This window comes from Molothrus aeneus, chromosome 27, assembly GCF_037042795.1.
Source record: "Molothrus aeneus isolate 106 chromosome 27, BPBGC_Maene_1.0, whole genome shotgun sequence".
Lineage (NCBI taxonomy): Eukaryota > Metazoa > Chordata > Aves > Passeriformes > Icteridae > Molothrus > Molothrus aeneus.
In genome coordinates, this window is record NC_089672.1 from 2,676,555 (window position 1) to 2,704,073 (window position 27,519).

General features: G+C 42.5%; 1 protein-coding gene across 3 annotated transcripts in view; it reads right to left on the reverse strand.

Moving 5' to 3' along the window:
* Positions 1-758: 758 nt before the first annotated feature.
* The window catches only part of ARHGEF18 (Rho/Rac guanine nucleotide exchange factor 18), a 31,587-nt gene continuing 4,826 nt past the window's right edge, over positions 759-27,519 (reverse strand). The window contains exons 2-22 of one of the 3 annotated variants that reach the window (XM_066566248.1): positions 25,766-25,833; positions 24,173-24,233; positions 21,160-21,304; positions 20,292-20,404; positions 19,991-20,131; positions 19,280-19,530; positions 18,438-18,563; positions 17,101-17,218; positions 16,028-16,276; positions 15,139-15,215; positions 13,230-13,408; positions 12,792-12,883; positions 12,300-12,488; positions 11,544-11,675; positions 10,451-10,566; positions 9,994-10,050; positions 9,450-9,497; positions 8,448-8,915; positions 7,508-7,832; positions 5,688-5,810; positions 759-5,594 (exon numbers count right to left, since the gene is read on the reverse strand). In XM_066566248.1, coding sequence (XP_066422345.1) covers positions 5,434-5,594; positions 5,688-5,810; positions 7,508-7,832; positions 8,448-8,915; positions 9,450-9,497; positions 9,994-10,050; positions 10,451-10,566; positions 11,544-11,675; positions 12,300-12,488; positions 12,792-12,883; positions 13,230-13,408; positions 15,139-15,215; positions 16,028-16,276; positions 17,101-17,218; positions 18,438-18,563; positions 19,280-19,530; positions 19,991-20,131; positions 20,292-20,404; positions 21,160-21,227 — 3,033 coding nt within the window. In that variant the 5' untranslated portion in view covers positions 21,228-21,304; positions 24,173-24,233; positions 25,766-25,833 and the 3' untranslated portion in view covers positions 759-5,433. Of the gene's footprint in view, positions 5,595-5,687; positions 5,811-7,507; positions 7,833-8,447; positions 8,916-9,449; positions 9,498-9,993; positions 10,051-10,450; positions 10,567-11,543; positions 11,676-12,299; positions 12,489-12,791; positions 12,884-13,229; positions 13,409-15,138; positions 15,216-16,027; positions 16,277-17,100; positions 17,219-18,437; positions 18,564-19,279; positions 19,531-19,990; positions 20,132-20,291; positions 20,405-21,159; positions 21,558-24,172; positions 24,237-25,765; positions 25,834-27,519 lie in introns of those variants that run through there. The other 2 variants (XM_066566247.1, XM_066566246.1) reach the window with 2 other exon arrangements.

Here is a 27,519-nt window from a genome sequence, read left to right on the forward strand (position 1 = left end):
GACCCCCAAAGCTGCTTTGCTAAGCCCCAAAGGCAGTGGCAGGCAGACCAAACCCCCCGGCTCAGGGTTTTCCTCAGCCCTGGCTGCAGCAGGATCCTGATTGCAAACCCCTCCCTCCTCTCGAGAGCACCAATCCAGGGCCCTCTTCTCCCACTGTCTCCCTGGTTTTACATCTGCTCTGCTCTCTAGAAACGATTGGAGGTTACACTCTTGGATTTGCTTGCCAGCTGTGCCAGCAGTGGGGATTTCAGCAGGAAGCTCAGCCTGCGCAGAGCTGGGAAGAGCAGCCCCAGGCAGAGGCGATGGGATGGTGCTGGCAGCAAGGGCTGCCAAACTGGCACGAGCACTCCGGAGAAAGTTTCTATTTTTGTTCTCCTTGTTCCAAGTGGGAACCGATACTGCCTGGGACAGAGCCAGGCATGTCTCAGGCTGGCACCATGCAAAGCACCTCCACACTAATGTAAGCAACTTAACCAAGCTCTCTCTCTCTCTCTCACCAGCAGAGTTCAGATGTTTGGGAGCAGCTGATCTTTCCCTCAGGTGTTCACCTCACTGCCAAGGGCTGCAGCTATTTGTATTCTGCACTGAACACCTCCTGTGCTCCGTCCTCTCCTTTGGAAAAATGTCACAGTTTTGTTCCTGTGGCACATTGTTTCTGTCCAGGGTAGAAAATGAGAAGCATGTGAGAAGTGGCAGCTGCTTTGATCTTCATTCAAACAGAAAACAATAAATAATTATATAGATATAAAGGCAGACAGTTTTTAAATGTTCTTTTTTTTTATTGCTAGAAGTTGGTTTCAGTCCTATTGCAGCTCTGAAATCCTTCAGTGGAGAAACATTGCAATCATTGTAAAAATCATCATTTGGTGTGCTAAGATCATGTTTACAATTAATCAAGAGTGCACAATTCAACAGAATATTAACATTTAACCATCAACTTTACAAATAAAATAAAGACTACAAAGATGTTGCTACTGCAGTATCAACAGTAAAGGAAATATTTACAATGTTTACACCCTAACGAAAAAACAAAACCAAACTCTTCCCCAACAAAATGGTCAATTTAACCATGGACCATGATTATTTATTAAATCTTTACAGTGCAAGGTGGGCCTAGAAACCAGACCTAAGACTAAAGAGTGTCAAGAGAGTTCACAGCTCTGGGTGAGATGCACGCAGTTATGCCAACAGGATCTGCACCCATGAGAGATCTCCTTCCGGCTACAGACAGAAATGGAATTTGAAATCAACTTTTCTAAAGTGCTCCAATTTCTTTCAGTACAAAAATATAAAAAACTGATTTATAAACATGGCACAAATGTTATGAACCAGAGCTCACACATGCTGTTTGAAGATGATAGAGGATGATGAATCGCCAGTGGTTACGAAGATGTTGGGTCTGGTCTCGAAGAGAGAGCAGGGGAAAGGCTTTGCTTTGCCTACAGCACTTGTGTAACCTGGCATGCAGATCTGTTTCCTGGTAAATGTGAGAACTGCTGGGGAAGACAACAAAATCTCCAAACTCCCTTGCATGGGGGGCACAACACACAGGGACTCCACTGAGCAGCACCGGGGAGCCTCAGCTCCCATTCCGCAGAGTTAGAAGTAAAATGAAAGAAGTATTTTTAACCCTTTCCTAGTTTAAGTTTCGACTCTCATTGTAAATGCAAATGACAAACACCAAGCTCCATGTATGCAGAATCATCTGACCACTACTCAGAAAGACAAAACTGCCTGCAAATTATTTAGAATGACTCCTAGCTGTGCAGGAAGGCGAGTACCTGGATGAGCAAGCGTCTCTAGGAACACCAATTCTTCTGCCTCACGCTGGGGGATGAGCAGCGATCTCCACTCGTGGGACATGCCACAGCTACAATCCACAGACAGCACAGTTAAAAACCAGGGAAGCATCCACAACACACACAGGGCAGCTGTGCTCAGCACTAGTGGCCATGGAGGCTTCCTCAGCCCGGAGCACGGAACCTCCACGTTCCAGATGGGAAGAGGAAGAGGAAGCCTCCTTAACACCAGAGTTCAAATTGAAATCAGAACCATAGAAACAGCCTCTACATTGCAACATCACAATATTGAAGGACAAACATGCTGATAATTTTAAGGCTGGGACACCAAGCAAACAGGGCGGCAGTTCAAAGCTCGTGCTGGCATTTCCTCCACATCCCAGCTCAGAAAGAAGCCAAAAGGCACCTGGGAGGCACAGAATTTTGAACTGTCTAGTCCTCAGAAATCACTTAAAAGGAAAGTTTTAGCTGAAGTCCAATAGGAAGGATGTAACTCAGAATCAATAGCAGGTTACTGAGCCCAGGACACAGCAGTACTTTGCAAACCAATTCACCTAGAAGAGTTATTTTTCTAGGAAGAAGATTTGAGTGAAGAGTCCAAAACCATTTCACTCAACTGGGGTGATTTGTTAACAATTTCACAGATTCAGTTTTGCACAAGTGAAGAGACCCATGAATCATTTAAAGAAAGTCATATTCATTAAAAGAAAAGAATTCACTTGCTTCCCTCAGCCTTCCATGGATCCCCTGCCCACACTCTGGCAGCAATGAGGTATCCCAGCACCTGCTAATGCCAAAACCTTCCCCAGGCTGACCCAAGTGACAGAAGACACCATCTCTGCTCAGGGTGCAAACAGTTTCACAAAGGAGCTGCAGCCAGACACGTGCACTGAGGACAGAGAATGATTTCTAAGGTCATTTCTCAGCTACAGATTGAAGTCCCATATTCCAAGGAGCTTTTGGAGCTTGAGCCAACAGCCTGGCCTGTCACAGGCCTGGGTCCATCTGTTAACAGCCAAAACTTATTTCAAGCACTGCTGACAAGAAGTATTCCAAAAGTTAATGTTAAAGATAAACCATTAAAATAAATAGGACCTCACTGCAGACTTTATTTTGCACATGTCACTGTTCTATATTCAAATTTGTCCATTGCACAGAAGAAGAAAGCAGCCAATGAGCTGCTCCAGCCCTTCCAACACTCCCTCCCATACTTTTGGACAGGCACAAAATAAACCTAAATAAATGTTTCCAAAATTTGCTTCCAAGCACCCAAACTGACATCCCTTTTTGGCTGAGGTGATTTACTCCACTGATGCAAATTAGCTTTGGGCTAAACCTCCTAAAAACCTGGTAATTTAAGGCAGTGGGGACATTGAGTTTTCACTAGGAGTGGCCCAAACCACAGCATGAAGGAGAAAACTTCTGTGCATTCCTGCTGCTTCCCTGTCTGCTTCCAGGGGAAATTACAGGGGGCCAGGGGAAAAATCAGTGCCAGTCCTACAGAGCTGCTGGATCCCACACTGCTGCATGGATCAGGAGTTACGCTGGTTTTAAGAATTCCCCTCCATTCCAGGCTAACCTTTTGGAATGCAAAAACTGAACATGGAGTGGAACTCTGTTCTAATCACCAAAGGTAACAACACCACCAAATCCCCAGTGGAGCAGCCCCACTCTGTTTCCTGCTGACAATCACTCCAGGTTCTGCAATGCTGCTGGTTCACCAAGCAGTCCTTTGGTATTAAAGCCAAGTGTGTCCAATTTCACTTCTTGGGGGCTGGGGGAGCATCCCCACTCTGGTAATGAGCCCTTCAGTTTGGAGTCTCCTCTCACTGAACTCAGTGCCACTGCCTCAGGTTTGTACCAGCACCACTCAGCTGAGAAAAAGACCCTTAAATCCAAGAACTGTTCCAGCAGGAGTGCTTGTCCCTAAGACCTATTCAGTATTTTGTAGCTTATCTTTCCCCTTTCTTCAATTTCAAATTATCACCACGTGAAAATATAAACTGCTGCTGTTTTCTGCTGAAAATTGATAATGTTTCTTGCACTGTAACTACTGAAATAATTTTAAAACTCTCAAGCAAAGAGAAGTTATGGCCTTGAAGACATCACTAACATCACACAGGGCCTAATCAGAGGGACAGCTCAGAGGAGACTGGCAAACACCACTGGATCCATTGCCATAACACTGGATGGAGAACTGACCAGACCTTCCATTCACTGCTGCTAAAATCACTTTAAATCAGTTAAAGGTATAAAAAAAAGCTATTTCCAATCATGTCTTGAAAGGTATTAATCCAGGATTTTAAGCTTTGAGATCCTGATTCCTTAAATTCTGTAACAATCCTCCTAAACAATCTCTCCTGTGCATCATTATCTGACCAGTCACACTCAACACACACCAGAACAAACATCCTTGGGTGAGGGTGAGAAAAGAATCTGGGACACAGAGTGAAAAACACAACACAAAATGACTGTGCAAATTACTACAAAGGGAAATAATGCCTTTTTGAGCAGAACACTTAATGTCACCACCATTCCATGATCAAGAACTGACCCATTTCACAAGAGGTATCAAAGCTGGTTTAGCCAAAAGCAGCTAAACACGGGTTTAGCTAAGAGTATTTTGTTTATTATAATTATTTTTAATTCTAAAACCAAACAGTTCTTATTCCCTTCATTCCTAACACGATGCTGCAGAGAAGTCTCTGCAGCAACAGCAGCTTTGATATCTTCTGGTACTGGGAGTAAAGTCCCAACAAATTAACAGACAAACGAAGGATGCAGAAAACAGGATTAAACAAGACAATAAATTACTGCATTTGAACACTTCTTAGACATGTCTTCAGCACAGAACAAAATCCAAGTCTCTAAGTTCATTCTGAACCAACTCAGGAGTTTACCTGGGAACCTGTACTGCTGTCCCCAACAGGGAGACAGATCCCAGTGATGCTGGTGGCCAATGAAATGCGCATTCAGTCCAACTCTTCATCCTCACTGTGAATTCTCACACGTCCAACCCTTCTCCTCCACAAACAAGTGGAGCTCCTGCCTCTTGCAGATGCTGTCAGAAGCTCCCCTTACCTTCTCTTCCACTGTACCTGGCCACAGGGCTTGTACCACTGGGTTCACAGTGCCTGGCACACCTGGCAGGGAGGGGACTGGCTTGCTGTCACCTGGTTACCAACACACAACCCATTACTGACCTGGACCTGGGAAAACAGATTTAAAAATTTGCAGCCATTTTGGGGCCTACTACGAAAACTTTTTACATAAAAATCTGGGTGGTTCAACATCACCGATAACAATTTACAAGATGGTGCCCATGAACAGTTACATTCTCCAAAAAGAGCACATTACAATAAATGTCAGAATTTTAACATGCTCTGAATTGATACAGCCATGCCATGTGTCAACACACTGGAGAATTTAAAAGCAAATTGCTACTACTGTGCCCTCATTCTGAGCTGCTGGCAGAGAAGCCAACAAAGCAGGACAGTAATCCTGGTCTGGTCCTTGCTTGTAGTAACGGGGCAGGGATCAGAAGACATCCAACGTTGGGTCTCCATCACCGTGCACACTGGGGCCTGAGTTCTTGAAACAGTGTGCCAGGTGATTCATCTTCAAATGCAAACAATTAGAAGAAAATGACATCTTCTTTGCTGGTATCATCTTGCACATTCAACAGATTGGGCTGAGAGGGCACCAGGGGCTGAACCTGAACGTTATTGGGCTTGAAGAGGGTCGCTGAGGCAGATGAAAGTGCTTCTGGCTGAGCATCTGTAGGGCCATACAGTTCTAGAGGGGAAAAAAAAGGAAGAAGACACATTCATGACACTGCAGAGAGAGCCTGAGGCACCTCCAGGCACAGGCAAGTTGGCCAAGGCATACCTGGCTGGAATGCAGAGGTCTGGCTGCTTGGGAGGGATGGGCTTGCTGACCTCCTGCCTCTCAGGACAGCCTCCTCTCGTCCTGCAAGCCTGGGGGGAAGCAGCTGCTTCTGATCAACAGAGGCTGAAGAAAATATTTCATAAATTAGTATTTGAGGTGAGCAGCACTTCACAAATGTCACTGCTTCATGCTGGGGCCACTGTACTGACACCTTTACACACCCAAGAAATCTGCAAAACAACAAAGAGCTGGTCCTACTGAAATTTTCTCTTCAGCTGTTTAAACTGTGAATATTTTTCCTTGAGACTTCTAGTTCAGTTACTGGCAGACCCTGACAATCTCAGATTTAAAACCCAGTATCACCAAGCACAGCAGAGAGAGAGAAAAAAAATCGTTGTCTGTAGAATTCAAATAGCAAATGGCCATTTGTGCTACTTGTAACACACAGAGCTGTGATGAACTTTTGTCTCTGCTCTCCATCTGTCTCACAGCTGCTCAGCAGCACAGCCCACTGATTCTGGTGTTACAGCCTCCCAGTTTCTTAGTTTCAACAATGAAAGCAGTTCATGAAATAGCTATTCTGGATCTAAAGAACTTCTCTCTTTCAGTACACATTCCTTACATGTCACAAAACCCAAATTCAATACACAGCATTTTGCCCCTGGTACAGAAAGTTTTGTTCCATTTTATTCTAAGATCAACACATGGGCGTAACAAGCATGAAGCCCATTAATGCTCACAAAAGAAGAGAGATCAATATGTTAGTGGTTTATACCTTTCATAAATTACAGAAAAACACCATTAAGTCCATTTCCACTGCAGAGACCATTATGTAAGAGCTATTAGAAATAAACTGGAGAGATGTGGCATTAGAACTTTATATTACCAGCATTTGGTATGCAGGGTAAGAGGATACAGGCTTCATTTATGTGCAAAACCATAAGCAAGTTTGCAAAAGCACTGAACTTTATGCACGACAGAGACAGATGTTTCTGCAATGTGCCAAAACCACCCTCCCTGATCTCTGTCAGGTTTGGCCCTGAGTCCTCTGTGGCAGTGCAGAGTGATGGACAAGCTTGCCAAGTCTGAATCCGGCCCAATGCTAAAAAGATAATTTTGTAACTTAAAATTACAGGCCATTCCCCTCAGCTGGCAGTGGGGCTACTTTAAGTGGTAGAGATAAAAGGGTTTTTAGTGTGTCTGTCATTGGCAAAAATCACGACTCCAGTACCCAGCAGTTAGAAGCAGAAATTATACCAGGACAGGGTGACTGCATTTTTACTTGCTTCTATTTGTGACAAAATTAGCCCCTTTCAACTCTACAACACACACAGCACCTCAATTTTGGCCTGAAGATCTGTATTTAATGACTGACTGGTGCTAAGAAAAGCACTGCATTCAATGTCACTACAACTCTGGACAGACAGCAAGAAAAGGCTAAGCCAGCCTCAAAACATTTCACTCATGCACAACAGCTTCCTTTTTTTTTTTTTGTTTTGCTCTTTTTCTTTAACACTACAGTTAGACAAGAAGATTCTGCATTCAGGTTTACAACCTCTCACCACCACTCTGTTGTGTTGGAATACATAACAGTTTTCAGCATTATCCCTTTGGGTTATATTTCAAATTCAAATAGTATAGACATGGAACTTCTAACAGGATTTTTAGGAGGTTAAGAGATTTTAACTGCAGCCAACACACTAATAACTTGTAGCATATTCATTTCTGGGTTTCATACAGAGGTTTAACTGCAGGGTTCTGTCTCCCTGTGATCCTGGTGGAGATCAGAAACATTTAAATGGCTTTAAAATCACACATACCCGAACTGTCTGTCCTATGAGATGCTTTGCTCTTGCCACCTTTCTCCTTGCTTCCTTTTGTGAAGGTGGCCAGCTTGGTGGGGATCTGCTGCTGGACTGCAGCTGGTTTCTGGATCTGGTTGGTTGCACTCAGGAGATGGATTGGCACTTCGTTCTTCAGGGAGGGCCGGTTCTCCAGGGTGGTGCTGTCCCTGCGCGCCAGCTCCGGCCGCTCCAGGAACTCCAGCCCGGCCACCGAGCTCACTCTCACTGAGGATTTGGAGCCAGCTGCAGATGGTTCCACCCCTTCTCCATTGAAGCTGATGGAATGACTGATCATCTGGCTCTGCAAGAGGAAAAAAGGCATTCTAAGGCAAACGGGGATTTTCAGACCATCCCCATCCCAAAGGGCACAAAGCACTTCCTAGTGCACAGCAGAACAGGAGAAACAAAGCCTAAAGGTTCCTGGGGAACAAAATGAGCAAGGTGTAAGTCCTTGGACACTGAAAGGAACATCAGCAGCTCCAAACTGCTTAAGACTGCACCTAGGAAAGAGCAGAATGCACGGGGTGATGACAGAGCAGAGAGAAAGCAGGACTTTCAGAATGTTTCAATGAACCAATTTGATCAGACCTCCAAATTTCTGTTTAAAGCACAAGTAATGTTTTTAGAAATCAACTGTACAAAATGCTGTTGACATAGCACAACTTCCTTCTGCAATCATTTGCCTGCAAGTTCCTGAATTTGAAAACTATTCAGTCAGCCACAATTGAAAATAAGTTATTCTTTATTTCTATCTTTTTAAAATATATTCTCATTGCCAGACATCTGGGTGGAACTTCACAAACACTGGTCTCTCTGAGAGCAGCCAACACCAGCTACTTCAGGTGATGGTTTGAGTACAACCTTCATTCAGAAGCAAGCAGGTAAACAGGAATAAAACAGAAAACCAATTCCAAACCTGGCCTATTTCTGGGGAGAAGGTGCCCGACACCGTGTTCTGCTTCTTCAGCTTCTTTTGCTGATCCAGGCGCTCCCTCTCCTTCTCCACAGCTCTCTGGGCTTCCCTCAGCCTCTCCAGGTCGTGCTGGTAGGCCTCCCTCTGCCTCTCCAGCTCTTCCCTGTCCTGGCTCAGCCTCTCCCGCAGCTGCCGCATCTCCTCGGCGCGTTCCTGCAGCTGCGCTTCCTTGAGCTCAAATTCCCTCTGCTGCCGGCTCTTCTCCCGCTCCAGGCGCTGCTGCTCCAGCTTCAGCTGGCTCTGGAGCTTCTGGACATTCATCAGTTCTTCCCTCTGCTTTTCAAAGTTCCTCTGCTTCTCCTGCTCCAGCAGCAGATTGCCCCGGGTGGACTGCAGCCGGTACTGCTTCTCCCGGTCTGCCATGGTGGCTCGCTGCACCTCGATGTAGCTGTCCTGCTGAGATATCACAGCCTGCAGGGGGTACAAGTGCAGCTTCAGGTTCAAAAAACAGGCACAGCTAAGCAGGAGACAACAGCATCTAGCAGGTGAGGTTACAGAGGCTTTTTCTTCCAGAGCATATAAATTTCAGCTTTGATTGACACGATGTTGAAGATGGCCAAGCAAATAAATTATGTTTATGTGGGCCAAACTGGGTATTTCTTGCACCTAGAATTGCTACTCTGAATCAAACCAGTCAAAATATTGCTGATTACAAGGTAACATAAAAACAACTAATTGATACACAGTTGTATGAACAATGATGACAGATAGAGCTCAAAGCAGGAAAAGAATTAAGTGAGCAGGAAAAAGGAAATAATTACTTAAGACAACAGCTCTAACACTTCCTCCAAAATACCAGGCACAGTTTCTTTAACTCTCAGGATTAAATTCTGCCCTTCACTCCAGCTTTAGGGGATATTTTCAAGGTAGCTCCTCTCCACACCTGCATAAGTTTTATTACATTTAGTGCCTAACAAATCTCTTGGATAGTAAATAGTGGTTTACCTGAAGACTGAAGAGCAACTGCAACAGTGTCTGTATCCTATGGACAAGCTGAAGAGGAGGAAAAAACATTAGGTACTTGAGCAGAACTCTGTTTTGAGGCTTTAGACTTTAAAAAAAAAAATTTAGCAGTGAAAATAATCCATGGTAGCTATACAAAAAGACACACAATGGAAGCATGGCCACCAGAAAACTCTAGCATAGCAAAAGCCAATATGCAGGCACAAGGAATTTCAGTTTATTATCCTGTGCAGATATGAATCAGTACCCAGCAAATCTCCCTGGGATTCCACAGAGACATCTTCATCATCATCTCTTCACCTGAACTCTTTAACCATCACTTCCTCCCATGCCCCAGCACTGAATCACTGCATAGGTACAAACGTCACAGGGATTCAGAGGCAAGTTTGGCCAGCAAGCTGTTAACATGCCAGGTTCCACAGACATTACAAACACTGAGTTTTGGAGTGGTTTGGTTTGATTTTACATGCTATTATTACACTGTGGCTATTTGCCATTGGATTTCTTCACAGCAGAAATAACATACCTGAGACTCTACGGTGGGCTGAGCACCACTGCTGTCATCCAGCCTTGTCCCATCACTCTGTAAGGGAAACAAAACCAACATTTGTGCTAGGGACACTTGCTGGGCACTGGCAGTGCTGCCAGAAAGGGCTGGGATTGCTCCCATGCACTGAAGGATATACAGCAAAAATACTGAGTTCATAAGCCAAGCTGAAACAGCAGTGTGGTGATTCAAGCTGGGTTAATGGGACAGCATCAAATGAGCAAATGGAAAACGGAATTGTCTTGCTTCTCAAGTGCTGAGCTACCAAGTCACCCCACAAAACATCCTTAAAGAGTCGAGTAATTTTACAGACAAAGCTGTTCCAGTCCAGCCCTGCCAGCTATGACAACTTGAACTTTGTGAGATTTGTTCTGCACCACTATCACGATGGGAAGCACAATGAAAAGCATTTAAATCCCTCATAAGCTCAACATACAGTTTGAGATCCTTCTTCTGCATCAGAAGAGGGGTCATGGAGTTGCACATCTGAACTCAGTGCAGGGCCCCTCCAGTCCCACTGCCTCTGGTCACCTCCACTGCTCTTCCTGCCACCTGAAAGAGGAGAGGAGTATGAGGAGCTCACACCAGCACAAGGCCTGGGATAACTCAGTGAGTGCAGAAAAATCTGGTGACTTTGAACCAAAATGCAACTGCATGGCTTCTCCATGCTGATCCCAAGTGGAAGATCAGACAATCAGTGACACACAGGGCTGCTCAAAAAAGTTTAAAAAACTTGAGAAGACCGGGTTAAGATAAATAGGGAGGGTAAGTTCAAATTACGTTACACTATTTTAAGTGAAGCAACCACAATGTCTGCATGAAAATAATCAGCTCCCAGAATTGCAAGTTCATGACATGGAATACTGGCCAGCAGGAATACTGCAGTCACTGCAGCAGCACTAGGAGTGTGGAAGGAGGTAAGGGAAGATGGACCCCCTCTTGTAAAAAAGTATATGACAGCTGTATGGAGCCTTTTAGAGACATCAGAATGTGCTCTAGAGATTAACAACCAGTGAAATAAGGGCCATTCACTTTTTCAATTAATGCATGAAGCAAAAATGAAGATAAATAGTATCTGGTCTTTCCTCTTATTTCATTAATTAACTGATAAATCATCTGTGTCAAAAGAACAATTTATATTATCTAAGGATTCAGCAAACCTCTAGTGACTGTGCAGATACAAAGTGGAAAAAAGTGTTCATGACATAATGAAAGCAGACAGTTGAATTCAAATTTTCTAGATTTTCAGGCCAGGCTTATTGTTTTTTTTTAACAAAATTAAAGTTCTGCATGGAATTGTGGTAATTATAAAGAATGGGTTACAGTAATGCCTTAGCATGGCACTGAGAGCCCTACTCTGCTCTCTAGTGTTGGTATCAGGAGCAAAACGTGCTGGAGATTTGCTCTGATCTTCCTTTTTAGAGCCTGGTGTAGCTTCCTTACATGAGAGCCTCAATTCCTTGTTCTTATTCTCTGTACAGTAATCATAGTAAAAAGATCAGAAAAATTCTGAGTCTTCCCTTTCTTACTTTTACTTGAAATTGAGGGACTACTGTCATATCCTCCAAAGGTCTCTGCTCTCCGGGGGAGTCCTGAGCCATCCTCAGGCTGACAGGATGCACTGCCAAAGTGAGTGAAGATAAACTCCTGGAGATTTTCAGCTGGGGAAGAGGAGAACATGTCATGTAAACAGCCATGTCTATGCAGCAACACAAGTTATCATGCTAATGAGTCCACTGTAAGTTCAGGCAGTCTGAGATATCCTCCAGTACAGATGAATTTTCCTTTGTGAGTAGCTCTGCATGACAGGCTCTTATATGAACATGAGCTCTTCCTTACTTGCAAGTTAAGATTATCAAGCTTTGAGTGTTTGTTTTTTCTTTCCTTTTTTAAAATAGAAACTATCTTTGGGGCTTATTTTCTTTGTAAACACACTATCTTTAGACAGGCTGTTTTTAATAGATAACCCTGCTATAATATTACATTTGAGGACTGTGTGTTATTAGAGCACTCTGTTACCCTTTCTGAACAGACTTGTCCTAAGATTCCACTGGGTTGATCCTTAAAAATAAAACAATCCAAGCTGTGCAGGTCTTCTACCTAAACCCACAAATGCACTTCACCTTTCTTGCAGGTTGGTTCTGAGGATGAGGAAGTCTGAACTGGGTTACATAAAAGCATTATGTTATTACAGGAAGATTTGCAGGGCCTGTACTTAGATCCTGGGTGCTTATCCCCACCCCAGCACCTGAGTGAATGCCCACACATTCCCACATTCCATTCACCTTCAGTCACTGCAGACTTCAGAATTGCCTCTCCTTGCAGATTCTCTGAGATATCCCCCCGAAGAAGCAGCCTGGCTCGGGATCCTTGGGAATGGTCTTCAAAGCCATTCACCTCAGACATTTCCAGATAAATCTGTTGTTTCTCAGTGAGACTTTGCAGAATCAGGTCATCTTTCATGTTCAAACGCTCTGAAGGAAGAAACAAATTCAGTCTTGCCTTTCTTGTCACTGTCACAGGACTGTGTTCAATTTGGGAGATTATCTTTGATTTTATGGCCAGAGCATCAAATGCAGAGATATAATTAACAGTTAAGGAGCAAACTTATGGAGCAGACAAAACTTATTAAACTTCCTTAGCCACTATTTCTACAGTATCTTACACCACCTTGAAAGACATATGAAGGAGAAACTTGATCTTGATAAAGAATTAGACAGCCATAAATCACAAATAATGCTGAGAAGCAGCTTTAGAATATGTAACTAAGTCATTACCTTGAAAATCTTTTAACTTTGCAGCTCTTGCTTCAGCCAGCCTCCTCTCTGCTTCAGGTTCATTTAATGTACCTCCTTCCTCATCAGGACAGCTGTCCAAAGGAAAAGACAGATTTATGTTTGATTTGCGTGTGAGATAATTTAAAACCATCTCAGGATTCAACTTGAAGCTTTTGCCTCAGTTGTGGTTTACCCTGGTTGTCAAATCTTCCTCCCTTTTCCAAAGCCCTGTTGCATTTGACATCACTGAGTGTTAAAGTCTTTGAGTAGTTTTTATTTCATCTTTATCAGTAGTTTCTTCCCAATGAACACAAACAGAATTGCACACTGAAGTCTTACAAAGAAATTTTGTGGAGAGTCAAATGGATTTTAAAGATAAATTTACACCTGTGAGTAGAAGACAAGCAAGAAATCAGACTCCTGCTTTCCCCCCCTTACCTCTCCACAGCCCTGCGGATGTGTGCCATCCAGGAGTTCCTCTCCTCTTTGGAGCTGGTGTGAATTTCATACATTTCTGGTCCTTTTAAGGAAGCACTAATTAAGAACATTGCCTTTTCCTCATTAGCTACCTCTCTCACAATCAATTTTTGCAGTGAGATAACTGGTGGCTTAGAGTCCTGTAAAATAAAATACAGTACATTAGATGTGTTCTTTAGGAATTGTGTTTCCTTCCTGTTTATCCAGAGCCACCAGGAGCTGTAACATCATGAAATAACTCTGACCTTTTCACATGACACTTCTGATGTTGCCATTTGATCAATGAAAACATGGAATGAATAATATGCATGTGATAAACAAGAGGTCTTGATACCTGATTGAACATCAAAGCCTGTGTCAAGTTAAAGATTCCCCCTGAGTCCCAGGAGTCAAGAACAGGCTCAAAAAATTTTGCTCGAAAGGAGGCAACCCCAAAATTTGAAAAAGAAAACAAAAACCTTAATGACACGTTGTAAAGTGAAAGGAGAGAAGTGTTAGAGGTTTTAAAAGAAATAAAACAGAGGTGTTAGAGGGAGTCAGGCCCTGATAAAAATGACACCAGGTGACAGGTAGTGTATTGTATAATGAGGATTAACTGGATTAGCTGTCAGCCTTTGCAGTGAAAACACATTTACAGGAGAGATATAAGTTACTAAAAACCTGTCTAGGCTTCCTACAGCAGAGCTCCAACATCTGCAGCCTAGAAAGTTCCTTCCCAGGATAAAGCAGCTCTTTGTGACTGCTGAACCTTCACAGAATCATCTAGAGCCATGATAAGAGAACTCAAGTGTGAAGCAAACACCAGGAGCAGCAGCTTCTGCCAGCTTCTCTGAGCAGCTGTACTGCAATTCCAGCCACCAACAGAGCTCACTGGAAAAACAGAATCACTGAACAGATCCATTTGCTCCCTCACTTGATTTATTTATGGAGAACTGATATTAAATTTCAAATGAACTGTACATATACAGAGATGCAAAAAAATTGGTCAGACTCTAAGTGTAGAGCACGTTTCCAGAAGGGGAAAAAAAAAATCCACCACACAGCACCCTGTTCTGTGCATTAGGAGAAGGGTAATTGAAAAGCAGTTGTTTGTACAGCCCTGAGGTCACCAAAATAGCTTTTGCCATTAGAATTCAGCTCTAATGTTAAAGTCTTGAAAAAAAAAATACATCCAAGAAAACAATTACATAAAATAATTTCTCTGTTACAGGTTCTACAAGAGCCATCAGTGAACTAGATCAGGACAAAATGTACAAATTAACTTCTCTGAGGACACCTGTGGAAATGCCCTAGAAAAGCAAGAGAATTCACGGAATGTTCTGGAGTGCTGCAGTAATAACATCTGCATTTAGTGCTTATTCCATGTCCTTCAGGAAAGTTCTCTGCCCCTGGTAAATCTCAGGGCACTATGACCACAGTTACCATGTCCCTAACTGAGATGGCAGATTCTTTTCTTTCCCTGCACACTGAACAGAAGCAGGATTTATCTGCAAGTTTTTCAAAGCACAGTTCCAGCATGTGCAATGTCCGTGACATTGTGTACAAAATCTCAGCCTAACACAGTTCAGTGAAAGGGAAAGTCACAGCACAAGAAGAGGAACAGTGAGAACCATGGGAGATGTGGCAGCTACAACTGGCCAGTGCAGGTAAATACTGGTTTGCACTGGGAGAGTGGGAAAAGGATCCATCAAGTACCAGAACTCCTTCAGAAAAAGTGATTCCATAATACTTGGCTGGTTTATTCACTTAATTTTCTTCCTGAAGCTCCTAAAACAAGTATCTAACATCCCTAATTGTGTTTCTTCTGTAGTTACTGTCACTTTCATGAATCCTCAAAGTGCATGTATTAAATAAAGAGAACAATACCCACCACAGATGCAAATGTGTATTTTTGGTCCTTTTCTTGTAAGAGCAACAGTACATCAGTGAGCAGGACTGCCAGAATATCTACAGTAACAACAGAGACAAAAAAAGGAAAGAAAGTCATATTTCAAAGCAGAAAGACCAGTCCAGAGTCAAAAATCACTGAACTTGTATTTCCTGCAGGCCAGGGAACAGCATGTCACATTTTCAATATTGGGTCTGTTACTGCCTTCCACTTGGGCTGTCCCCAGTCAGGCTGCACCATGCAGCACCAGCTGATTTAAACAGAGCCCGTTTAAAGCTTGAGAACACCCACACACACATCCTACACATGGACTCCAGCACTCCAGAGGGAACACATCTCTCTCAACAGCAGATTCTTCTGGAACTGCAGCCATTTAGGGTCCCACCTACTCCTGGCTGCACTCTCTGTGCCACTGAAGCTTCTTCTTGAGCACTTGAGCAATGAAGCTGCTCAAATATTCCCTGATGGCCACTGCTTTGATTTTCTGGCAAATGCAGAATTAAGTGTCATGCAGCTGACATGACACAGGTTTTGCAAAGTGTGAAGCAGAGATAATGCCTTTCCACAGGAGACTAAGTCAGGATGACTCAAAGCTTTGTCATCCATCTGAAGACTTCCCTCTTGAATTGGGAAGCAGACCAGCCAGATAATAAGCGAGCAGCATAAGGAACTTATCATGCACCATTACAGAGATGCTTATTGGACAAGCCAAGAATAGAACAAGTGCTATTTCCTCCAATATCCTATTAAACAAGCAGGTTATTGCCATCTTATTTTATACCCAATCGATCAGTAATAAACAGTTACTAAAAAAAAAACCCAACATAAATCTTGTTTCCCAGTTGTGTTTGTGCCCTTGCTGGTGCTGTACCTTTGAGCCTCCCTGATGCAGCTTTCCAGTACAGCATCCCATCCAGGAGGAGCCGCCTCTGGCCCATGTCATCCTTTCTGAACAAAAGCCCATTCTTGCATTTCCCAGATGATTTCAGCTCCATTTTGTGCATGATCTCCTTGAGTCGCTGCCCCTTCTCACACTCGTTTACCATGGCATCTACATGGGTGATGGTGTCCTTAATTAAACCAAGGGCCTGGGTCAGGTCTTCATAATCTCTAGTTCCAGCTAAGGGAAAAGAGAAGCAGTCAGCCACATTTTCAACTCTGGAATTCAAGACATGAGCCATCCAAGTGTATTTTAGCATAAAGGTTCCATACTGGACACCTAACAGTATTTTCTAAGAAAAAAATTATTTTAAAAAATTATTATTTAATTTTATTATAAAGTTTAGTTTTATTTTATTAAAATTTTTATTTATTTAAAAATAAAATATAATAACCTAAAGCTCTGAAAAAGCTAATGAACCAACAGGTTTAACTACTATGGGTTTGTGGCTGCAGACTTTAAATGCTTCTCTTCTCCTCTGAGCAGAGGCTGGGAGAATTTGGATTGTTCAGCCTGGAGAAGAGAAATTTCAGATTGATCTAAGTGTGGCCTGAAGGGAGCCTCCAGGAAAGATGGAGAAATACTATTTAACAAAGGCCTGGAGAGACAGGACAAGGGGGATTGGCTTTAAGCTGAAGAATGGCAGGGTTAGATGGGATATTGGGAAGAAATTCCTCACTGTGAGGGTGGGCAGGCCCTGGCACAGGGTGCCCAGAGCAGCTGTGGCTGCCCCTGGGCCCCTGAAGTGTCCAAGGCCAGGCTGGATGGAGCTTGGAGCAACCTGGGATAGTGGCAAGTGTCCCTGCCCATGGCAAGGGTTCAAGGTCCCTTCCACCACAAACCATTCTGTGATTCTTCTGACCCTCTGAGGTGAGACTGATCTGGCATCATCAGCCAACAGAGAAGTGAGCAAGCAGGTAACAGCCTGTCTGAGGTAAGAACATGCAAAACATGGCAGAAAAAGGACCAAGAGACAACTGTGAGGCTTGCAGGAGCCATCCCACCTTCTGTGTTCTGGATGATGCGCTCCAGCAGCACCGGGTACTTGGTGATGCGCTGGGTGACCAGGAGGATGCACTCCTGAACACCCAACCTCCTCACGATGGAGCAGTTCCCAATTTTCTAGAAAACAAGAGAAACTGTCACACCCACTGTGCATGGAGCTCTTCTAACTCCCTCTCCATTCTCATGCCTTCTGCCCCAAACCACTTCTGCACATTGGACACAGCACCATGAAATCAGCTGCATTCTTCTACTAATCCTGATAGCATTCCCAAAATTACCTTTATTATTGGAAAATATCTCAGGTACTGTTTTCAACCACTGTTAACTAAATGTGGAGTCAATCAGGCAAACTTCCAAATCTGAGCGGTCTGACTGCCTGTTGCTAACTGATCACACTTTATAACAGGGTCAGATCTTAAATACATAGAAAAGTTCTGTGGTTTTAAAACCAGACCCAACCACCTACCAGTCAAATTAGATCAATAACGAAGGAATTAAGTGTTTATTTTACCACTGTATGCTCCCCAATAGCCTGACCTCCAGAACCACATTCCTGATTAGAAAGGGAGGACTGTAAAGCACCAGTTCATCTGTACTGCAGGTACAGCACACACCTGGCAGCAGGAGAACACAGTACCAAGATCTTTCTCTACAAGGATTGAAGCTAAATGTTTTAAAACTCTGGTCACTTATTTAGTTCCTTGGAAGTGAAGGGCTCTCACTTTAAAGGCTAAGATGAGCTGTAAGTACAGAGTAAGCTGGAAAGTTCACACAGTATCACTTACTGGTGACTGGAAAATGAGAATATTTAGGCCTCTGCAAAGCCACCTGAGATTCAGGTTACAGCTTCCACTTGGGCCATGTCTCTTCAGCCCTTCCTATTAACTGCACATTAGAGTGTGCAGCAAACCACCCTGGAGTCAATCTTCTGCCTTTGGAAAGATGATGGTGTGAGCAAAACCTGACTAAGAGTCCCTGCTTTTTCTACAGCAGCTCATCAACAGCATTTATCATTGATTTAATTTATTAACAAACCAATTTATCCTGATGGCCACACAGCAGGACAGAGCCCTGAATTGAACAAATACTCTATTCCCCAGTCCTGGGTGCTCTCAAGAGCCTGCCTCAAATGTAACACTTCCTAATTGTGGTTTTGTCTCCAAGTAACTCAGAAGATCTAAAACACAAGAAGCTCACAACCCACCAAATAATAAAAATATGCCTCTAACCCTGCTCATTCACATTTGAGGGATCTTCAAGTAAGTACAAAACAAAGCCCAAAGCAGTGAAGTATATTTTGCATAGTCAGAATAGGAGACTTCTGGTTACTGTTTACCTTTATTAAGTTTTGGAACTTCTTATTGCTTTGGAGCAGGTCTTTGTAATGGCTGACAGCTTCATTGTGTCCACAACAGAACACACCATATTTTTCTTTCATTCTCTCTCCATTTTCACCTGAAAACTAATTGGAAATAGAAGAATGAAAGACATGAATCATTCAGAGTAAACCTATTTCCACTAAACTCCAGGTCTAACACGGTTTCTAAAACATTTCTCCTGTATTTCAATTTCTTCTGTACCAGAAATGAGACATTTATGCAGTGTGACATGTGAGGGCTTGGAATACCAAGAGATAACCAAATATTAAATGATAGCTGTAATTATGAGAATTTTTAAAAAGGATTTCTGGATCTCTGCACTTACAAAGTCTGTGAACTGTAAAAGCTGAAGGGCAAAAAAAAAAAAAGATAATGATATATGACAGAAATTGTTGCACCCACCCCATGCCAGAATGGTGCTAAAACTGCCATGAGTTCAAATGATCCTGACTGTATTTTTAAAAGATCAGAATGAAGAAGTTTGGCTTTATGTGCAGGAGAGCCAAGTCTAGAATGGACACTAGGAATATGTGACTTTACTCTTGGAATAGATGAAAAATAGAACCAAACAAGTCACATACCCCACAAGGTGTATATATATGCATGCCCAAAGAGCATTAATGAGCATTCCATGTTACTTGTGACTAGAATTATTCCTGGGAGTCATTAACACACATTAACTGGGAAGAGAACCATAAACCAGGATGAAATCAATCTTTGCATCACATAACCTTAGCCTCACAGGTAGCTTTTTAGAAGCTTTATAGTGTCAAGATCATTGGTAGGATTGAATTCACACCTGTTTTACCAAGAGGTCTCCAATGTTCTGGATGATATAATTTCGGTCACTGCCTTCCTCCAAGGATTCCTTCCGTCTCTCCTTCAGCTGGAGCAGGAATTGCCCGTGCATCTCCAGCAGCTCATCCACACAGGGAAAGAGCTTGTTGATGACTGCATGTGAGAACTGCAGCTCCTCTCTCATGGCTCTGGAGTACACCTTCAGCATTATTTTCAGTGTCCTAACGTGGTGCATTTCAGTCTGCATTAGTTCTGGGCAAGGTGAAATACAGAAATGAAATCAAAAGTCATTTATATGATGTGCAGTGAGCAAGGAGACAGAAGAGCAGGCTCTGAAAGCCACAATCATCTTCTTCACTACAGTCTTTGCATCACTCATGTGAAGTTCTTAAATTTGCCTTGCTAATATCCCAACCCAGCAGTGACTGACCCTACTTCTTTAAGGACATCTCCCAGAGGCAGTTGGGCTGTTCCATAATTGTACAGCTGGGCTTTGCTGCTTACAGAGCCCTGCTGAAACCCATGGGATGCTTAAAGGCACTCACACAAGGAATTACACACATTAATGCAGGTAACAGACTCCAAAACCTTCACTCAGTTTTCGTTTTCAAGCACAAGTCAAAATGAGAACCAACAGAAATGATTTCTGCTTTGTATCACAACAGTGACACTATGAAATAGAAAAAGTTTTAAGAATAACAAATACTCTTACCATAAATGACATCTTGCCTTTTTATAACGTCTTTCCTTTGCCTTTTTGCATAAGGCTGTTCCACTGCAAGACTCCAAGACTCTGCCTCAAACTCATGAGCATCTGTTTCTATTTCACTCCGGAGGGACACAGAATATGCATCTAGACCAAAAGCACATTCAATTTCAATTATTATTCAGCTGTTTCAATTATTATTCCCTGTTCACCATCAGTAACCACAAGGGGAAAAACACCTCAATGCTGCTTTCAAACCCATGGGAGAGGTTGCATAACAATCCTGAAAAGCACAGAAATTCCATACCTTCCAGAAAAATGGAGTCTGCTGTTGAAGGTGCAAGCGAGATAACGTCATCTGAAGTCTGCTTAAATTTTACAAAGCCTGAATCCCCTTCATCCATGTCTCCTGAAATTAGCCTAAATGGCCAAAGAAATTAGACCAGAACAATTAAAATAAAATTAAAAAATCCAACTTCTTCAACAAGCATCTTCCCTAAACTACAGTGCAATTATCTTACAATAAATAAATAAAAGATATCACTGCACTCTTTAAACAGTTAAATTAATTTAAGCAACTCCAATGCTGAAATACTGCAGTTTAATTAGAGCAGCATGAGCAAAGCCTGTAACTTCTGGTATGACAGTTTACAAGGACATCACCTGGTGACAAGCCACAGCCAGTTCAGAGTACAAAGGGCACTTTCACTGGGAAGGGAGTATAACTGGGGCACATCAAAAGTAAATAGCTACTTAAAACAGCTGATAGCCTTGAGTTTGCCTACTATTTTAATGAAGGTATTCAGCAATTTAAAACACTGCTGCCTCCTACACTAGCCAGCACCAGCCCAGCCTAGAATAGCTGAAGTCAGACAAGATCACTGAATTTCACAGCAGTTCTCAAGACAAATACATCCAAGACAGAAACACTCAAATAACTCAAATACTGCACTATATTACACAATATCTTTTGTGACACAGGACAGAGGGACTAAAGACAATAAAAAAAGGAAAAAAAAAAAAGCATTGGTCAGGGAAAAAAACTTTCAGAATTATAAGCTCAATAAAACTCTTTGAGCTTGAAAACACAACTTGAAATCTCATTTTTCTTTTCACACTGGGGGAGGTGGGGGACATGTGAAGCCAGTGGATTAGAAGAGAAGCATTTTACTCACCCAAATTTATTAACAGCTCCAGCAGTGCTCAGTGAAGGCTGGGAATGTCCTCTTTGGGCGATAGTCATCCCGAGGTTGCGGGACAGTGCTGGGGTGCCATCCGCTCCCAGGAGGAGACTTCGGGGCTGCTCCTTCAGAGAAGTGGCTAAAGAGGCAAAAATGGAATTGGTGCTCAGAAAATGAGGCGTGCACTGCAGCTCGCCTGCTCGCAGCCCTCGCTCGGAATGCGGCCGGAGAACCGACAGGATCTTGGATGTCAGGAGCTCGTTGTCCAAAAAAACATTCTCATTCCATTTTCTTGAAAAGGAACCACAAAAAGACAGCTCGGGGTGAGCTGGAATCGCATTGCTTCTGCCGCTGCTTTTTGAATTTGTATTCCCCATGCTCACCACTGGCTGCCCTCAGACCTGGCACAGTAAAGTGGCCCCAGAGATGCTCTGTTTTTATACTACCTGTGATCCTTCTAGAAATGTAAAGCTGCCACTTAACTTACTGTATTGGCTAAATCAGCAGGTCTGAAGTGCAGGAAATTGGTCCCTACTGTGCCCATTTAGTGTGGAAATTGCAAAGTATCTTCTCCTTTAGTAAAACACCAGAACCTACACACAATTATTCACACCCCACCGTATAAGGGCACAGAACATTTCATGGCAAACAAGAAAAATCAGAGATCACAGAAAAAAACCCCACAAGTTCTTTGCAATGCTTAATGCTCACAGCAATTTATATCTGCATGCACACACACTGCACATAATAGATACCTGAGCTAAATTTAATTTTAATACTGCAGCTTTTTAATGCTTTTTAAATCTAGACAGACTGTGAACTGGAAAGATATTTGAAACTTTAATCACTATTACACAATATGTGGGAGCCTGTAATAGACTTATAAAAAATGGATACAATTATTTAGTACTAATGTGTGTAATAAATGATAAGGAACGGGAGACAAAATACATCCTTTTAAAAAAGGAACTTCAGGGGAGTCAAAGATGAAGACACAGCCAGACAATCTTTAGAATTGATCCCTGACAAGGTCTGTGGCTGCCCTTTTTCAGAGAGCTTTTGAGGACATGGGAGTGGGATCTCACAGATCCCTGGGCTCTGTCACTACAGGGACAGACCCAGCTCCTCTCCCAGTCCCAGGGGCTGCTGCTGTAGCAGTTCAAGGGGGTCTCCAGTTCCCAAATAAGGATTATGCATCACTTTTCTAGTAAAACACTCATGTCCACCCAGCCCTAAAAGTTCCCCTTTTTCAGCCTGCCCTCCTTAGTGTACCTTCACTAAGAATTCTCTCTCCCACTTCTGCCTTCTCAGTGAAGCACAGTTAAACCTTGTGGTATTTGTGGTTCTTGTCATGAAACAGGTTTTTCCACATTTTTTCATATCCCTGCTCTATACCTGCTTCTCTCTCATTTAATCTTCATTGACAGAGGAATTGTTTTGGGGCTGCAGGGGAGGTCTCATCAATGACATTTAATAGAAATCATATCACCACATCTTTTCCTGCTGGAAATACTTTTTCCAAAACCAGTTTGGGTTTGAAATCTCCTGGCTACACACACAGTACAACAAACTGGGTAAACCGAGTCCTTTCCATCCTCACCAAGCCCCAAAAGGAGACAAATTAAATATCTGAAAGATTTGCCCAGTCAGATTTCTTAAACAAAGGCTTAATAACCAATGTCCCTGTGTTTCCATTTGAGGAAGTATTGAAATTATTGGCCATCAAGTTCTCTTTCTGTGGAAAGAGAACATAAAGGAACACAGGAACATAAAGTTCTGTTACACAAAGATAGGCCAGTCCTAAAAATCTCCAGAGGCAAAATAAGGGGACAGGGATGGGGACACACAACACAGTTTATACCTCTCTGGAAATTAATTTTTCTTTTACTTTGAGACAGTATCTTTGGGGTTTTTTTTTGCTGGGCACTGCAGTCTGCAGGGTTATGCTGTGGCTAACAATATACAATGCCCAGGCTATTAGCTGTTCCTTTAATTTCCAGCTCCTGCTTTTGTCTAAGGAAAATGAGCACTGGCTGCCTAGCAGAGGCTGCACAAATGGCCCACAAGCCATTTTCTGAGTTCAATTAGCACTGTCTGCACACTGCTGTGCCCACATCGATCGCTGCTCCCCTCACACGCGCCAGCCCTACAGACAACTTCTCCCATTTTCATCAGCCCTTGCTTCTTATTTTAGTCTCTGCACTTTCTCCTAAATGCACAGACCCATTCTGGGTAATGCAAGCAGGCACTTATCTCCTTAGAACAATTATGCCCTGTGCTGCCTCTTGGGGAGAATCATTTAATGAAGAGGACACCTTGCAATGCAAATGGTACCTGGAAACACCCAGAGTGATGCTCAGACATCCAAGTCAGCTGTGACTGACACTCACCTGCTCTGTTAATGCAGACCTTGTAACATCTTGTACAATTAAAATGGCATTTAATACACCTGTGACTGGGATGGTCTTTTCCAGGAGCAAAAAGATATTTCAAAGCCTATGCTGCACAGATGCTCTTTCTTCTTGGGTTTTTTTTTTCCTCCCAGATCCTTCTTCCTCATTTTGTTTCAACAAAGATTTATGTTTAGACCATTAGTACTAGCTTGTCTTAGAGATTTCTAGCAACCACTAGCTGCAGGCAAGTTTTAAATAGACAATTATGAAAATCTGATGTAAAACAAAGTTCACAGTTCTAGTCTTTTCAGGGGCCAGAGAATAGACAATCAATGAAAAACGAGCTTATTGATCCCTTTTCACCATGATATTTTGAGGTTACACAGCAAGAAGGTATAAAGAAAAATAAAAAGATAAAAAGATAAAAACACACAGGAGATTGCTAGGAGCCTCTAAGCCATTCCCAATAGAAAAAAAAATGAAACCATCTTATTAAAAGAGACCTTCTCTATACTTCAATAACACACCGTGTATAGCCTTTAAAACATATTAAAGAAAAAAAATGCAATTGAACAGATAAGCCTTGAGCACAGAAATCATTCTTTAGTACAAACCTGGGGAAATGCACTGGGGCGAACTTTGTGGAGATCCAGAAGGTCTGTGCTGCAAATCTTTCTGCTATAGGAAAAAATACAATATTCTTACACATCCAGAGCAAACTTGCAGTGCAAAATGAATCAGATTTTTCCCATCCCATAGCATTAACTGTAAGTGAAGATGTTCACTGAGAATATCAAAGATTTAACACAATAACAGCTTTGATTTTTTCATATGTCAGACGAATGACATAGAGACATTAACGCTTTATATTAAATTCCACGAAGTATAAATCAGGATGAAATGGAACCAAAACTGAAACTACAGCTGAATTAAAGCTATGATAATTAATTTATGAGATGAAAGCAACCCCTTCATGCTGACAGCCTTCACTTTGCTGTAGTTTAGTTTCTAGCAATACTGACTAAACTAATCCAGCCACTTTCAACCAAAATTCAGATTGTCCATTTCAAATTGCATCTTTGGTAAACTTTGCTGAACTTTGTCCTTCTTGCAACACTAGGATATTAAAAACCATTGAGATCCAAGTTATCAAAGATGCAAAGAAATTAAATACATAAATAATACAGGCTGGAACAAATGGCTTTTGGGGAGCTTCCCTTTGGGGTTCCCATTTCTGACTGAATTCTTCACCCCATTTTGTGCCACCACTCCTTCTCTGCTCTCTTCAGGAGTGGTTTGTCAGGGCTTATTCAAGCATGAAGTTTTGGGTGGTGGTGGTGAAGAGTAGAAATGAAAGCAGCAGAGCAAGTGAAGTTTTCGATTTAAAAGGAGAATTCACAATGCCCTGAGATGTTTAAAATGATTTTTCAAAAGCCCCACAAGAACATTTCTGCCCTCAGAAGAGTTACATTCTGTATCACCAATGGCTGAACACATTTCCTCTAACCTCTAATTGTTTAGGGCTGAGCTGCTCTGCTGTCTCTTTTCCCTCCTCACAGTACTCCCTAATCTGCTATCAGCCTCTGAAATCATCAGCACTTGCAGGTTAAAACAAACTAAAACTCCCTCAAGTATTATTAGTTATAAGGAGGAGGAAATGATTTTCAAAACCAATACCAGAAAAAAAAACCTAACAGATAGACATCTATGTGAAACAACCTGTGACCTTACATGCAATCACAGGCACCATGGAGACAGAGATAAAAAAATAAACAGCATAGCAGGACCAAGTTCATCACAGTTCCCAAATGAAATCACTTATTCTGCGTTTTCCAGCTTAGAAATAAAATGCAACTGTTACAAACAAATTCCCCTCCACCCCTCATGCTCTTCCATTAGTTTTGAGATGGCAGAACATTCAAAGGTACCATATAATTGAATTATACTCCCCAAAAAGTTTGAGCACTCTTAGGGTTAGTCACAGTTCTGGGACACAGGCTAAGAAATTCACAGTACAGCAGTAAAATGTTTCACTTTAATTTCCCTCCACACACTATCATTAATTACTATAATACCAAGTTAGTAACTACTCAATGCCTCAAAGATGTAGGGCAAGATCCTGTACTGATGTAAATTAAACCACTGACATAAATTAAACTTATCATGTCAAGCCTTGTTATTATAAAAGAACAAATGTTAAAGCCCACCTTGGGTCTGATGCTGCTGCATTCAGTCAGCAAACTCCTGCAGTTCTTGTGGACATTCACTGCACAATCTGAAATGCACACACACACACAAAAAAAAAAAGTCTTAATTATTCTTCTTTCCTGTCTAGGGAAAGGAATAATGGCACACAAAAGATCTTAATTTTGGGAGAGGTGCAGAGTAAGCTGAGGTGCTGTGGCAAGCATCCTTGCTGTGCATCTTCTGCTCTTGATTTTATACCAAAGCCTTGAGTTTTCTCAGTGAGGCTGCACCACTGAGTGCAATTCACACATGCAAGAACCCAGAGGCACTCTGGAATGCAGGAGCAGTTTTCTGCCCCACCTGCACTCAGTGGAGCACAGCTTTCCTCATCTTTGCAAGGGGCATTTCCATGTCTCTCCATCCAGAACTGATTCCAGTCACGGGGGCAGCAATTCTTTGGCTCCACAGGAACAGCTGCCTTTCTGCACTGGCTATTGCTGGGGGCTGCAGTAGCTGCTGCAAATTAAAGATCAAAACATCCTCCAGAGTCATCAGAGCATTACCAGCACCACAGCACTATCACCCTTCCAGCTGCACCAAGGAATTGTTCCCTTCCACATCCAGGAACCAAAGCAGCCCTCTCACCCAAAAGCCATAAAACTATTACTACTATAATAAAATCCAATCTCCTTTTTTTTTTTCCTCCTGATAACTACTTATTGAGAAAACAGGAAGGGAAACTGATAGTGCCAAATATTTTCTGCAGCATTTCTGCCCATCTGTAAAACAAGCCTTCATCAAAAGCAAAGCAGGACACCAACAACTCAGTAAAGGGCACCAGGATTTGCCTTTTCCAGATTTGCCTTTTCCAGACACCAACTCAGTAAAGGACACCAGGATTTGCCTTTTCCAGATTTGCCTTTTCCAGACACCAGGATTTGCCTTTTCCAGACACCAACTCAGTAAAGGATACCAGGATTTGCCTTTTCCAGACACCAACAACTCAGTAAAGGACACCAGGATTTGCCTTTTCCAGATTTGCCTTTTCCAGACATCAACAACTCAGTAAAGGGCACCAGGATTTGCCTTTTCCAGACATCAACAACTCAGTAAAGGACACCAGGATTTGCCTTTTCCAGACACCAACTCAGTAAAGGATACCAGGATTTGCCTTTTCCAGACATCAACAACTCAGTAAAGGACACCAGGATTTGCCTTTTCCAGACACCAACTCAGTAAAGGACACCAGGATTTGCCTTTTCCAGATTTGCCTTTTCCAGACACCAACTCAGTAAAGGACACCAGGATTTGCCTTTTCCAGACATCAACAACTCAGTAAAGGGCACCAGGATTTGCCTTTTCCAGACACCAACAACTCAGTAAATGGCACCAGGATTTGCCTTTTCCAGATTTGCCTTTTCCAGACATCAACAACTCAGTAAAGGGCACCAGGATTTGCCTTTTCCAGATTTGCCTTTTCCAGACACATGGTGTTCATCTTTTCAGTTTTGTTCTAGTTCTCTTTTAAAGAGAAATAGAACAAAACTGGAAAGATGAACATCATATCTGCTAGATAAAAGCCAGTTTATGTTTAAAGCACAGAGGCAAAAAAATTTAAAAGTCCCTTCAGAACCACCCCTGCCTGGCACCAGGACTGGGGATCTGCTTTAAGGCTCCTGGCTAACCTAGAGAGATGCTCACTTGTGTTTTCCATAATTTCAGCAAAAGCCAGAGAACAGGACCAAAATACCTACTTGGCTTTAAACAGAAATAA